Here is a 15,060-nt window from a genome sequence, read left to right on the forward strand (position 1 = left end):
GAATGTGTCACCAGCAGAACTACCTTAAAAGAATAGCTAAAGAAGTTCTTAAAATGTAAAGGAAATTATAAAAGAAGGAATCTTGGATTATCTGGAAAGAGGAAAGAACAATGGAAAGAAGAAAAATATGGATAAATACAATAGGCTTTATGGCTTCTCTTGAGTTTTCCAGACTATTTTTGAATAACAATTTCTGATATGGTTCTCAAAGTATGTACAGGACATAATTAAGACAATTATATTGTAAAGGAGGGAAGATAAAGGGACTTAAAGGAAGATACATTTTCTACAATTCACTCCAACTGGTAAAATGTTAACACCAGCAAACTGTGATATGTATGTATAATATGCCTAGAATAAGGAACAAGTAACCCATAGGAAGGCAGAAAAAAGAAAACAGAGAAATGAAGAACAGAAGGAACAAAAAGAAGACAAAAAAATTAAGCAGCAGCTTTAAGCCCTAACATATTGATAATTACATTAAATGTAAATGGTCTAAATATAGCAATGAAAAGACAAAGATTGGTGGCCTGAATTAAAACATAACCCAACTATATTCTGTCTATAGGAAACTCACTTCAAATATAACAGTATAGGTAGGTTGAAAGTAAAAAGATGGAAAAAGAAATACTATGCAAACATTAACCAAAAGAAACCAAGAGTGGCTATATTAATATCAGACCAAGTAAATCTCAAAGCAAAAAATTTGTTAAGAACAAAGAATGACATTACATAATGATGAAAGTGTCAATGCACCAAGAAGACATAGCAATCCTAAGTGTGTATGAACCAATCAACAGAGCTGCAAAATATGTGAAGCAAAAACTAATAGAACAGAAGAGAGAAATAGATAAATTCACAATTACAGTTGGAGACTTCAACACTCCCTCTCAAAAATTAATAAAACAGACATACAGTCAACAAGAATGTAGAAGAACTCAACACCACCATCAACCAACAGGATTTATAGAGCACTCCACCCAAGAATAACAGAATATATGTTCTTTTCAACCACGAACAAAACATTTCCCAAAATAGGTCATATTCTGAGGGTTACAAAACCTCAACAAATGCAAAAGAATTGAAATTGTACAGAGTATGTTCTCTAACTACAATGGACTCAAACTAGAAATCAATAATAGAAAAATAACAGGAAAATCTCCAAACACTTGGAAAACTAAACAATACACTTATAAATAATCAATGGATCATAGAGTAAGTTTCAAGGAAATTAAAAACTACGTTGAACTGAATGAAAGTGAAATGTTTTGGTAACCCGTTTCATTATCAGGTACTTACAAAGAGTAACTTTTATTAAAAGTTAAAAAATAATTTAAAAATCAGTTTATTTCTGAATTTGTATATTGCTGTAAGAATATTTTGTTGATTCCAATTGCCACTGCTGCTCTTCAGCAGTTTCTTGGAGTAGTCAATGGACACAGATTAGCAATTTTACTGAAAGAAGGCAAGAAAAAATTTTTATTAAATAAATATGTAATTTTTCAATTATTTATCTTTATTATATTACTCGTCTGTCCAAATGTCACCGACCCATCATGAGAATACTCAGACACGAGGAAGAGTAATAAAATTCCAGCGGCTCTATTTTACCAACTTTCGGTTATATAAAAAACAGCTTTACAGATATTTGTCATTTTTTTATGTGTGCATTTGTGAAAATGAGGCGAACATATTTCATTTAACAAATTGTAACTTGATTTATATCTTTAAAATATTTAGACACACGATATGTCTATTTTCATTTCTTGCCTTGGGCCCAGCAGACGATAGGGGCGGGCCTGCTCCTAACCTCCTTGACCCTCAGACCCTCAGCTTCCTTTTCCAGAAAAGGAGGATAACACTCCTAAGCTCATGGAATTGGGATGAACCAGGCACCTGAACAAATATGGCTAATATAAATTCCCTCACTCTCCTGAGGAGGAATCTGTGTTCAAGGAGTGTTTTGGAGTTTTTGTTTTGTTTTATTTATTTAAAATGTTTTTATTTGGGGGGGGGGATGCAGGGGAGACGAACATGTTTGAGGCTAGTGGGTAAGGAAGTGGTTGAAGCCACCGAAGAGAGAGACGCCTGATGATGGGGCGGGGTGGGATCGGCTCAGAGGAACTGGCTTTGGTAATGGGAATGGAGAAGAGGAATCCCCATCCGCCCCCGCAGGAAACGCTCCAGTGATTGGAGGTGTGCGCCTCTGTGTGCCTGTGTGTGAGGAGGGGGATAGCTCCGACTCCCGCAGACATCACCACTCATGACGAAGCTACTTCCACTCACGCGGTCCAAGGCGCACACGCGCGATCCACGACCACGCCCGCACACACTCGACACACAGGGCAACCGAGGGTCCGGTTGCCATGGCGAGCAGGAGCGCGTGAGCCCAGCAGCCCCTCCCGCCCCCGGCCGAACCCGGTCAACTCCAGCTCTGATTGGTCGCTGCTTCCTTATTATGCAAATCGTTTGCGTAGACTCGGCGGCCAGCTCCCTGACGTCATCAAGCACGGGGGTTGGGGCTCGGGGCTCGGCTCCGGGAGAGCTCGGGCGGGAGCCCAGAGAGCGCCGCGCGGGCACCTCAAGCTAGACCCCAGCGTCCCGCCGCCTCGGCCCGGGCCTGCCCCGCCCCCGGCCCCGCCCCTTTCCCGCCCGCCCCACCCCCTCTACGCCCCTCCACCCGGACCCCGCCCCCTGAGCAGCCCCCCCGCCCTCGCCGCCTGGGCCCCGCCCCCTCCCCCCTGGCCCTCGCCACCGGTCCAGGGAGGGGACGGTGGGACAGGCGGGACCGGTGGGACCGGCGGGAGGGCGGACCGGGCGGGGGTATGGCCGCGGCGCCCGGAGGGTCTGCGCCGCCCGCCGGCCCCGGCCCGCGCCTGGGTTTCAGCACCGCGGACAGCGGCGTCGGCATGAGCGGGCTAAACCCAGGTCCTGCCGTGCCCATGAAGGACCACGACGCCATCAAGCTCTTCGTGGGGCAGATCCCGCGGGGCTTGGACGAGCAGGACCTCAAGCCGCTGTTCGAGGAGTTCGGCCGCATCTACGAGCTGACGGTGCTGAAGGACCGGCTCACCGGCCTCCACAAAGGTGCGCGGGGTCAGCCCAGCCCAGCCCAGCCCAGCCCAGCCTAGCCCCAATCCGATTAGAGGGCGACCCGGCCCAAATCCTAGCCTCAACCGCAGCCCCAACCTTAGCCCTACCTAGAGCTAGTCTAACACCAGTCTAATACCAACCCCACTTCAGCCCAGACTCCTCCCCAGATCGCAGAGCCCTCAACCCAGAATTTTCTGTCTGACATCTTCCTCTGATCATCACTCTGGTCCCCTAATGTGTTCTCCACTCCAACCTCCAACTCCCTACCCTTCACCTTTCACATCTCAACAGTCCCCACCTTTCAGTTGGACCCTCCATCCCTCCCATCAGACATCCCAAATCCTGGAATTTTTGGAAACTTATCCACCATCTAGATCTCTAATACCCTCAATCTCCCAAACCCTGGAGCCAGTCATTTCCAAATCCCCACATCTGATGCCACCCTACTCAGGCCTAACCACTCACACACATATCTTTGTCTTGCACCCCTCTTCTGGCCTCCAAGCCCAGCCAACCCCCAGGGCCTTCTTTTGACTCTTACACTGCCAACCTAAAACCCCACAAACCCAAACTCTGCCCTTCTTCAGAACCTAGGCCTGGCTGACTCACAAAATCCAGTTCCCCTCCCAGGAAGCTCTCAGCTCCAAATTCCACTGTCATGTTTAACAGTAACCCCAGTCTCTCCTACCGCCCCCCCCCCCCCAGCCCCCAGAATCCCAACACTCTGCATCTTCTGATTTGAGTCCAGAACCCTGACCTCAGCTGGGAACTCCTACCACCTTGTGCCCATCATCTCAGGTTTCCTTTCAGCTGGACTCACACTTTCATTCTCTAATCTTCCCACTCCTGTGCCTCATCTTTGCCTCTCCCCAATCCTCTTTATCTCCTCCTGCTTTCCCTCCCTCACAGGCTGGTCCTGGGACCAGAGCCTCAGGGTGGGTCAGGTTGAAGAGGCAGAAAGGGGTCTTCTCTCTGTCCTTGCTACAGAGATAGAGGCACCACAGTCCTGTCCAGCCACACCCCTTTCTTCCTGTAGAGAGAGGGAGGAGGCTTGTTTACATGCAGAAAAGTCTGTCCAGGCTGGGCTGGAGTGAGAGAGCCAGAGTCACATGTCACACATGGGTATGGAAAGGAAATGAGTTGAGGACAAACACTTTTATCTCTCCCCAGCTTCACCATGCTGCAGTCTCAGGATTTGGGGTAGGGGGAGCCCACCAACTATCCTCCATGATCTTTCTAGGAGAGAAGTGGTGGGCCCTGAGTAACAGCTAACGGTACTTTCCCAAGGGCTAAGAGCTAGAATCAGGCTGCCACTTCTTTTAAAGTGAGAGGCCTTGGAGTGTTCCCAGGTACACTAATATAGGGACTTCAGGAGAATACGCATAGAAGGTCCAGGACCAGCTAGTTAGCATTGAATTTTCCACCCTTTGGGGTGGGGTTATTTTAAAGGGGGCACGAAGGGACAAGACTATACCGTTCAGATTCTTTCTAATGCAGTCCAGCTGCCCAGCTGTTCATCCACCCCATATCAACTTATTCTCCTATTTTCTAGACATTTATTTCAGTATGTATGCACAAGCTAATCTTTCTGGGACATCCGTACAATAAGGGAAGTGTATAGACTCCTTTAATTCTCACTCTTCCCACTTGAACACTATCAGAAGCTCTGAAATGTTCTCTCATCCTTTCTTTCTCTCCCTCCATTTAGCTCCAATTATTTCTGTTTTTTCATTCATCTTTCTCTCAAGCCATGCTTCTCTGCCTTCCACCCTCCATTCTTCCACCCCCTAGCCCAGGAAGTCCACATAGGGCTCCTTTAGGCAGCAATGGCGCCCTTGAGCCTTTCAGACAAGTCCCCAGCCCTGCCCAGTTCTGACATCAGATGATAAGGCTTGGTGGCAGAAGATAAAGCAGAGATGTAAGTGGAATCAGGTGTTTGGTGATTTATCCCCAAAACAACCCACAACTCTCTAAGGCAGGGTTGCCTTGCAAGATGATTGGGGAGGGTCTCCAAGTCAACATCTTCCCCACCTTCTCCCCAGCAACAGTGATGTCCAAAAGCCAGACTGATTCATTTTCCTTTTGATGGCTGGGTACCAAGGGAGGCAGCCACAGTACTTTGAAAACAAGCTCAACTTAGGAGTTAGGAGATTCAAAACCCTATCCTGCCACTGACACACTCTCTGGGCTTCAGTTTCCCTATTGGTATGAAAAGAGTTTGTCCCAGGAGTTCTCTAAGTTCTCTTTAACTCAATGAGTGACAGATATCCACCCACTTTAACAGGGCAGCCACATAGGAGATATGAGAGAAAATCTTCCCATTTGCCTTTCTAGTCTGCTGAGGTCTAAGTGGAAAACTGCACCAAGCTCCTAATAACTTCCCACATCCACTTTCTCGTCTTTTGGTCTTTCTCCTTCCTACACTCAGAAGGCTCTTTTTGAAAACACAGATCTTATGTCACAACCATGCTTAGAACCCTTTAGAGGCTCTCCACTGCTCTTAGGAAAAAGTTCAAAATCCAGACTGAGGCATACAAGGTTATAGATGACCTGATCCCTGCACATCTCACTGGCCACTCTGTGCCAATTCACCAATCTCCAACCATACTAGCTTTCCAATCATTTCCCCAACATGCCAAATTCTTGACTCGGTCTTCATATGTGCTATTCCCTCTGCCTGAAATAATAACCGCCCTTCTTGTCACCTGATTAACCCCGATTTGTTATTGAGGACTTCTTTGAGACATTCCTCAACTCTTGGGACTCAATTCTGTGCCTCTCATAATCTTTTACATAATCCCCATGAGGGCAGGGATGTGTCTGTCTCCTTGCCACTTTGTCCCCATGCTCACAATGATAAGTAAGTATTCAATAAATATTTTCTGAATGAGTTATTGCTCAATGACTGTTGGAAAGGAAGAGATCCCTGCCCCAGTGCTTCCTAGCAGGCTACAGGTTCTGAGGCTAAACAAAGAGGGATAGGACTGACCCTTTGGCTCAACCCAGACTCCTTCTTGGCCCTGTATCTACTTGCTCTTTTAGAGAAGTCAGATTTGGAGCACAATAACCCTTTAAAAGGCCCTATCTTGAAGCCCTGGGAGAGCTGACAGATCAAGCTCCTTGGATAGGATTGGCGGTCCCTGGAAACTCCCACTTACAGGAAGCCCATAAACCAGTCCCACCTTCCAAGCCTCAGATTAGTCCATTCCTCAGCTTCAAATTTGGAGGAAGGAGGTGTTAGGAAGGAGTTGTGGGGTCCTGGGCTTGGCTCCCATCCCTCTTCCTCATTTTCTGCCTCCTCCCATCTGAAACTGAGTTGAGAAGGAATTTAGGCTGATTCTGAGAGACAGTGAGTATGCATCCAAAAATGAAGGGAGGTTAAAGCCGAAGGCAAAGCCGCTTAGGGAGGTTTAACCCCAACAGGACTTATGGCTGGAGTGGGGCAGGGATCTGCGGGATTGTATGAGCATGTGACTGGGTATGAGTACACATGTTCCCTAGGCAAGAGGCCAGGAGCAAATGAGAGGGAGCCAGAGCCTGGGAAACAGGCATATGAAACCCCTCTCTTCAGAGAAGGTGGGAGGCAGAGAAGGCATCTCAGAAGCAGTGTCCTTGTTTAAAGGAGAGTGGCCTTGAGTTTGTCAACTTAATGGGGTCTCCCAAGAAAAAGTATTTGGGGGTTTCAGGAAACCCCCTGAGCCAGCCTCTTCCTCCCCAGGCTGTGCCTTCCTCACCTACTGCGCCCGGGACTCTGCTCTCAAGGCTCAGAGTGCACTGCACGAGCAGAAGACCCTGCCAGGGGTAAGTCCAACAGGGCTGGGGGGTGGGAAGCACCTCAGGCTGGGGACATGCCCTATGTGCATGCCAAAGCAGCATGTAGGGGCTGGGTTGGGACCAGAAACTAGAAGCAGAGTCATCTTTCTAGGAGTGGGCTTACCTATTCCCTGAACTGTTACAGGTTCTTTGAATAGTCTTCTGGTTCAAAAAAATGGAGTCAAGACCCTTGGGGCCAAGTGTTCCACCCTATCTTTTAGGACACGTATCAGTGTTGTGGGCTATGCTGGGATTTGTCCACCTCAGCTAAAATCATGGCTTCAGGTGTTTGTCACTGGTGTGAGCATGTATGTAGATACATGGTGTAGAGGCTCTGCTGGGCTGGTATCCCATTTTCACCAGCCCTAGGGTCCTTGATGGCACTTCCCTCTGGTCCTCTTCCTGTAATGGTTTTTGGGGGGACCTTGGCTCACCAAGATTGCCTTCCTTCCATACCCCAAATACTTAGCTGAAGTTAAGAGAGACCTGATTCTATGAGCAGCTAGGCCATTGTGTATCAATAACACCTGATATGGCCTTGGCTAATGGCAACTCACTGGACAAAAGGCAAAGTGGGATTTACTGATTATATGGCAGGAGGAAAGTAGTGATTGTTAGGAACTAGCATGGGTTCACCAAGAGCAAGTCATACTATAAAGCCTCATTTTCTCTTGTCGGAGGAGAGATGTGTCCAGAACAAGAGCACTATTCAAATGCCTGCGCAGGCCAAACCTGGGATTATATCCAGTTCTAGGTTTCAGATTTAAGAGGGTCATTAGCCTACCAGAAAGAGACCGAGATGGGATGGGGACATAAAATATATCATGGGATGACAGTTTGAAGAAATTGGAAGATATTTAGCTTGAGAAGATAGGGTTTGGTGGGGGCTTTAATAGAGAGGCATCATAATATAATAACTAAGAATACTAGTTTTCAAGTCTCATAGACTGGATTTGAGTCCCAGCTCTGCCATTTAGAAGTTCTGTGTCTCCAGATACATTTCTTAGACCCTTGAGTTTCAATTTCCTCATCTATTAGGAGTGGGTTATACTAACACTTAGCTCACTGGACTATTGTGAGGATAAACTGAGGCTTAGCAAGTGCTTGGCACGGAGTAAGATCGCAATAAATATTACTGTTGGCGGGGGGTGGGAGGGAGGTAACTACCTTCAGAGTCTGAAGAGGGATTTGGTTTTTTATGGACGGCCCCAGAGGGCAGAGTCAGGAGCAGTGGGTATAAAGAACAGACACACTAATTTCAGATCAGTATAAAGGAATCATTTCTCTGAATTGGAGCTGTACAGCAATGGGGTGTCAGATCCTAGAACCAATCCCAGTAATTGAAGCAACTCAAGCCTTACTCTTGAAGACTCAGTGTCAAGTAACACCAGCTTATCACCCTTACCAACCTTCTGTATGCAAGCTGTGGAGTCAGACAGACCTGGGTTTGGATCTAGACCCTACTACTCACTCACTCTGTGACCTTGGGCAAATCTTTACCTCTCTAAGCCTAAACCTCCTCATTTGTAAAATGGAACTCACAGGGTTGTTGTAATAATTAAATGAACTAAGTCGTGTAAAGTGCTGAGCACAGTTCTTGGCAGAGAGTAAGCACTCAATACTTAGCTGGTGAGTTAGCTGGTGGTAGTAGTAGTAGTAGTAATAGTAACAGCAGCATTAGTAGGAGGAGGAGTAGAAGTCATTATTCATCCAACTATGGGAGTAAATGACTTCTGCTGCTAGAATTGAGAATCAATGAGATTAACTGTAACATTCCATGTGGGAAACAGCATGGTAAAGGTTCAGAGACAGAAGGAACAGGATGGGTGTGAAATGGGGATGGGAGTGTGGCGGAAGGCCCATGTGGGCATGGGCAGGCTGGAAAGAAGATCCACAGAGGACAGTGGTTGAAGAGGAAACTTTGGATTCCAGGCTGGGGGCTTTGGACTTTATCCTAAAAGCAAATGCAAGGCACTGAAAAAATTAGGATGAACTTTGGGAGAACAAAATCCTTCCTCAACCAGCCACAGGGCTCCACAAGATAACGGGGACATGGGGGACTCTATGAGGCTGAGGGCACATAAGATAAGAGCTGTGAAGCCCTAGAATACTGGGATAATTTCTGGGGGAAAAAAGAAAAATAATAATAACAAACATTTGTTGATCCCAGACAGTGTTCCTAGCACTTTACATGTTCGAAGTCATTTAATCCCCTATGGAGAAGGTGTTGTTATTGGCATTCCCATTTTACAGATGAGGAAACTGAGTCATAGAAAAGAAGTGACTTGCCCAAGTTCATGTAGCTGCTAAAGGAAAGATCTGGGTTTTGAGCCTAAGTAGTCTGGCTCCAGAACTCATTCACTTACCCACTGCACTGTTACCTGAGCCAAAGTGGTGGCAGACAGAGATGTAAGGTTCTGGAGGGGATGGTGACTGGGTACATCTGCTGCCTCCAACTCTTTCATCTGCAGGCTTCCAACGTGGCCTGGCTTCCTCTGGTACTGCCAGGATTGGCTCTATCACCCTCCCCAGATTAACAAAGTGAAAATTAATATTTAATTATTCTCCTAAACGAAAATCGATGGCTCTGTTGGCCATCCCCAGCAATGTCCGTGCCATCAGTCTTTCCTCTGAGCCTGCCACGGCCAGCAGCAGGTTTAGTCAGCTGGCCTTACGCCCACCAGCATGGAGGGAGGAGGATGCCCAGCTCTCTGTGGGCACTGGGTCCTGGGCACAGCTGCAATCTGCCAGACAAGCAGGGACAAGACTTCAATCTGGGCTCCTATTGGAAACACTCAGAACTGTCACTGTGGGACCAGGAAAGGTTGGGTCAACCTCAAAGAGAAAGCCTGGATCCAAAGGGGAAATTTCATGATATCTGCTGGACTGGACTCCCTCTTAGGTCCCCTCCACCTGCCTCCTGCTAATTTCTGACACCTAGCAAAGCTTGGCTCCCTTCTCAGGACTTCCTTAAAACCTCAGTGGTCCATCTCATCTGTAGCTTCTTCCCTATGAAGCTGGAGCTACTTATTTCAGCCTCACTTTAGATTCCAAAATCCACCTGAAGAAGGTGAGGTTCAACCTCAGCCCCACCTTCTGGGATTCAGAAGGTGCCCTCCTACTTGTCTCTCTCCCTTCCTTCTCATGACCCCCTTTCCCTTGGGAATCCATTCTTTCAAACACTGTGAAGGAGACAGACATAATTGAGTACATTTGCTTTTGCAGCTTGTGCCCTGCACAAAACAGCTTGAGTAAAAAGGGAAAATGTTGGGGAGGGCAGCTGGTGGTGTAGTGGCTGAGTCTGGCACGCTCTGCTTTGGCGGCCCGGGATTCACAGGTTTGGATCCTGGGTGCTGACCTACACACTGCTCATCAAACCATGCTGTGGCAGCGTCCCACATACAAAATAGAGGAATATTGGCACAGATGTTAGCTCAGTGACAATCTTCCTCAAGCAAAAAGAGGAATATTAGCAACAGATGTTAGCTCAGGGCCAATCTTCATCACCAAAAGAAAAAAGGGGGGCATATGTGGGCTAAAATCCAGCCATGCTTGATTGACCAAGCTGTGAACATTATCACAGAGCTGTGTCAGCCCAGGGAAGGGACACATTTTTTCCCTAATTCATCTGCAAGGTTGGAGGAGTGTGTTTTTGTAACTCACATGAAGGCACTATATGTGCTAGCAGCTGCCCAGTGAAGGAGTTGGAGCCTTTGCCCTCAAGGAGCTTCCAGCCCAGAAAAAAACTCCTTGCATCTCATGGGGTTGACCTCTGGGCATGGAAAAGAGGCATCACAAGTGAGGAGGGAGGAGATGCTTTGCAGAGGAGATGCTATCTGAGCTGAATCATGATCATATTTCACCATGTTTGAGGGTCTAGAAATCTAGAAGACAAAAGCCACTTCTGGAATTGTGGGGACAGTGTGAGAAATGGCAGGGAAAGTGTCCAGCAAAAACAGCTAAGTTTCCACGTGAATGGAGAGTATTATGCCTGTGGGCAGCAGGGTAGACAGGACTTACAAGTTTTGGCTGATCTTGGGCTTTATTGGGAGGCTTGCAATGGACAGCTGTGGGTAGCTTTTCAGCAGGAAAGAGTGAGGGGCTGGTTTTAAAAGATCGCTCTGGCAACAGTGTGAAGGTTGGGTTGGAGAGGAAGTAACATTGAGGGCAGATGACTATTTAGGACACTGTTGCTTGAGCACAGGTGATGATGCTGCTGCCTTGAAGCTGGGATAGGGCAGGGATGGGGAGGAGAGGATGGGCTTGAGAGCTATTTAGGATATCCATACACATTCTAGAATCAATGGGATTTGGTAGTGGATTGAATTAGAGGAGGAGGGTAAGGTAGAACAAAGTGCTGAAAATGGTGAAGTTTGCTTTTTCTCTGATCCACCCTTGCTTTCGTCCATGACACCTCTCTTAGACCCAGCAGTGGTCCTTTTCTGGGGGAGGTTCTGATAAACACTCTTCCCATGGTCGGGGCAAGGGGCTGAGGGCATGAGTGCTGAGTGAAGGAACTAATTGGAATCAGGACAGAAGAGTCTGAAGAGCATAATGCTGAGCCCAAGGCAGGAATTTTAGGCAAGTCAAGGAGGGAGAAGGGTTATGGTCTTGCCTTCACTTCTGCTCATGGGGGCAGAAGGACCAGGGCCTCATGTGTGTCTGTGCTGCCTCCAACCTTCCCCACTCCGTTGCCTGGAGTATGTCATTCTCACCTCTTTCTGACACTCTCTCCCTTGATTTTCCCTCAAGGGCTGGGCCCTGAAGCAGACATGGGCCTTGACTACACCAGGGAAAATCTCAAGGGAATAGGTGCTCAGCCAAGGGCAAGAGCTCACCTGAAGTCCCATGACAAGTTCTTGGCAAGGAGGTGATGCCTTATTTTCCTCAAAGGGGAACTATAGTTAGCTCACCCCACTCCCACGTCCCTCCCCTGGCTGTGGCAGAAACAAGGCAGGGGAGTGTTGCCCAGGCAGTTCTTGTGGGCAGCTCTCTTTTTCCTCCAGCCACACAGAGCATGCCTAAATCCTGGATGTCCTCCCTAACCGCTTCCCAGTAGGGACTGAAGGCCAAGAGCCGTGAGAAGCACTATTCTCCCCAATTCTGTCTTCATCCTCTTGGGCTCCTCCCCCTGGGACTTCCCTGCACCTCCAAACTCCCAAACTGCCAACTTCCCCAACCTCTAAGCCGTAACCCTGAGAGTCAGCCTGCATTCCCTCCTCTCCCTCAGACCCCACATCCAACAGAATTTTAGTCTAGTAAATTCTTCTTAAACATCTCTTGAATCTGTCCATTTCCTTCTGCCCTGGTCCAGGTCCACCTCACCCCTTACCTGTATCACTGATCTTCCTGCCTCTAATCTTTCCCTTTCCAGTCGTTTCTCTGCGTGGTGACAGCTCATGGGATCCTTCATAAGACAAAAAGGACTGGATTATTCCCCTAATTAATATCCTTCCCTGGATCCTTGTTGCCCTGGAAATACAACAAAGTCAAAATTCTTTGTCGTGGTTTTCACAATCTGCCTTGATCTGGTCCCTGCCCATCTTTCAGTTTCACTTCCTTCCATTAAAAAAATTATTACATCTGGTACACCTTCTAAGATCTAGCCTTTGTCATTTTCACTACAACTCTGCAAGTTAGGATCATGATTCACCCTTTTGCTAATGTGGATACTGAGGCTCAGCGATCTTAGAGAAGTTGCCATTGCTGGAACCAGAATTTAAATCCATGACTCTCTGACTCAGAAGCAATTTGCTCTGCGCTGGCTACCTCTGTTCCAGGTGTCCAGTGGAAGAATCCTTGCTCCTTCAGACTTGCAGCTCCCTCTCCATACCCCAGTCATTTGGAGTATTCAGCCTCCAGCCCTACCTCTCCCATGATCTCCACGTGGCCCGATGACCCTAGTTCCACAAGGCCCAGGTCAAACTCTGCCTCCTCCATGAAACTTTTCCTGAGTCAGCCTCTCTCCAAGCATTTCACCTTGCATTTCTCCTAAGTCCCTGGTCCCTCTGTGCCTCATTATTTGTGTTCATGTCTTAAGAACAGAGTTGAGCAGCACAATGCACAAATCATGGACTTCAGCTTCAGACAGACCTGGGGGCATATTCCAGCTCAATCACTTACTCACCATGTGATCTTGGACAAGTGGTTTACTTCCTTCAGCCTCAGCTTTCTCATCCATACTATGGGGACAATTACCTTGCAGAGATGTTGGAAGGAATTTAGAGACAATGTATGTAAAGTGCCCCAGGAAGGGCCTGGTGAATAGTGGGCTCTCAGGAAATGGTGGCATTATCTTCCCTCTGTGAGCCTTTGAGGACAGGGTCCCCAGGGTCATCGCTGTCCCCCCTGAAGGGCCCAGCCCAGGGTCTTCACAGAGTTCATGAAATGCTAGCAACATGCCCAAGTGGTAGAAAGCCTAGGAGCCTAGCTTCCGAGACCTAGACTCTGCCTGGTCCATGCGGGATGTATACCTACCACCTAATGCCCACTGTCCATCGAAGAGTGTGTGGGAGGGGGCAAAGGGGCATCCCTCAGAGCACTGATGAGCTCTATCTCCCCAGGAACCCAGCCAGGGAGGCAGCTGCCATGGAAACCACTGCTGTCACATGTGCTCGTGAGTCTAGGCTCCAGAGAAAAATTCTGAGGATCTATTTAAAAACTAATAAAATAATGATGGTCTTGCTCACCCTCACTGCCCCCCACCCCAGACTTCTACCCCTCTCTCCTTCTTCCCTGCCACACTCCTCCCTACCTTTCTTGAATCCCCTTCCTAATCCCATATCCCCTCGTTTCCTTCCCATCTCCACCAATATTTCTCTTTCCTTGCTCCTTTCTAGGTCTCTCTCTTACTCTCTCTCATCATTTCTGTCTTCCTGTGTTTCTTCATCTCTCCCTGTGTCTCTGCTCTCCATGGCTCTATCTCTTGGTCTCTCCTCCACAATCACAGGTGGCCATGCCCAGGGATGGGTCCTGCCTCATGGTCCCTGGTCCAGGCCAGTCCAGACCTGTCCAGCTTGCCCTAATCTGCTTGGATTGATCTGTCATCCCCTCTAGAGTGCAGCCTGAGTCCTGTTGGTGTCTTGGCCCCCACCCACAGCCTGGTACACTGCAGGTGCTCCACCACCAGCGAGTGGGTGTGTCAGAGCATAGAAGAATCTGAGTCCTGGGCGGGAGGGGGATTGCGCTGGTTCAGGCTTGGCCTGTTTTCCTTTCCTTTTTTTTTTTATTTTAAATAAACCTTCTCCACTCCCCCACCCCCAAATTTGATCCAAAGGAAATTGCTCAACTGTGACTGCCAGGGCGTTACCATGGTTACCGGGTAGCACTTGTGGCTATGGTAACAGGAAGCTGCCTGTTGTCTCGGCAACGAGCATATTGGTAGGGGATGGAGTGGCCCCTGATTGGTGCAGAAGCAGTGTATTTCCTGAGGGGAGGGGGTCAGATCATCACCTTCTCAGGCCAGATGAGCATCAGTACCCCTTCCTCCACGAAGAGGAAGGCTGCTGTTCTTTCCTCCCGGCGCTCAGCTGTCTGCCCCCCAACAATAATTCCTCACATCCTACGCACCCAGCTTTTGGCAGTTTACAAAGACCTTTTGCATCCCCATTATCTCATGTGATCCCCACAACACCCATGAGAGGAAGGTGAGATGGGGATTCAATCATGAATCCTCTCAGGTTGGTGGGGGATGGGGATGTGTGGGGTGTATATCAAAATCACCTAGGAGCTTTTACAAATTATACAATCCCCCAACTTGAGAGTCTGATATGGTTCCCGGGTGATTCTTATCTATGTCTGATCAGGGAACCCCTGAATTAGAAGGTGAAATTTGTTGGTGGTGGTGGGGGGGATTAAGGGGGAAGTCAAGCTACTTTCCAGGTTTATAGCTTGGATGACTGGAAGGATAAAGTTTGAGCAAAAAGATGAGCTCTGGTTGGGGTGTATCGAGTGGAAGGTGCCAGTGGGACTTTCTAGTTGAGATGTCCAGCAAGCAGCTGGGCACATGGGTCTGCAGCTCAGGAGGGAGGTGTCAGCTGGTGACACAGAGTTCTGAGTCATCGCTGTGGGGACAGAAGCTGAGGCTGTGGGTGTGGATAAGACTATCCAGGAAGGATGGGAAGAGTGAGATGAACAGAGCCGAGGATGGTGCCC

General features: G+C 48.1%; 1 protein-coding gene across 17 annotated transcripts in view; it reads left to right on the forward strand.

The window, feature by feature from the left end:
- The first annotated feature begins 2,588 nt into the window (after positions 1-2,588).
- CELF6 (CUGBP Elav-like family member 6) overlaps positions 2,589-15,060 on the forward strand; it is a 29,288-nt gene continuing 16,816 nt past the window's right edge. For 7 of the 17 annotated variants that reach the window (XM_070576025.1, XM_008527034.2, XM_008527032.2 and 4 more), the window contains exons 1-2: positions 2,699-3,087; positions 6,812-6,894. In XM_070576025.1, the coding sequence (XP_070432126.1) occupies positions 2,826-3,087; positions 6,812-6,894 (345 nt within the window). In that variant the 5' untranslated portion in view covers positions 2,699-2,825. Of the gene's footprint in view, positions 3,088-6,811; positions 6,895-15,060 lie in introns of all 17 variants that reach the window. The other 10 variants (XM_070576102.1, XM_008527031.2, XM_070576031.1 and 7 more) reach the window with 7 other exon arrangements.

Source organism: Equus przewalskii, chromosome 1 (genome assembly GCF_037783145.1).
Source record: "Equus przewalskii isolate Varuska chromosome 1, EquPr2, whole genome shotgun sequence".
In the NCBI taxonomy this organism is placed as follows: Eukaryota; Metazoa; Chordata; class Mammalia; order Perissodactyla; family Equidae; genus Equus; species Equus przewalskii.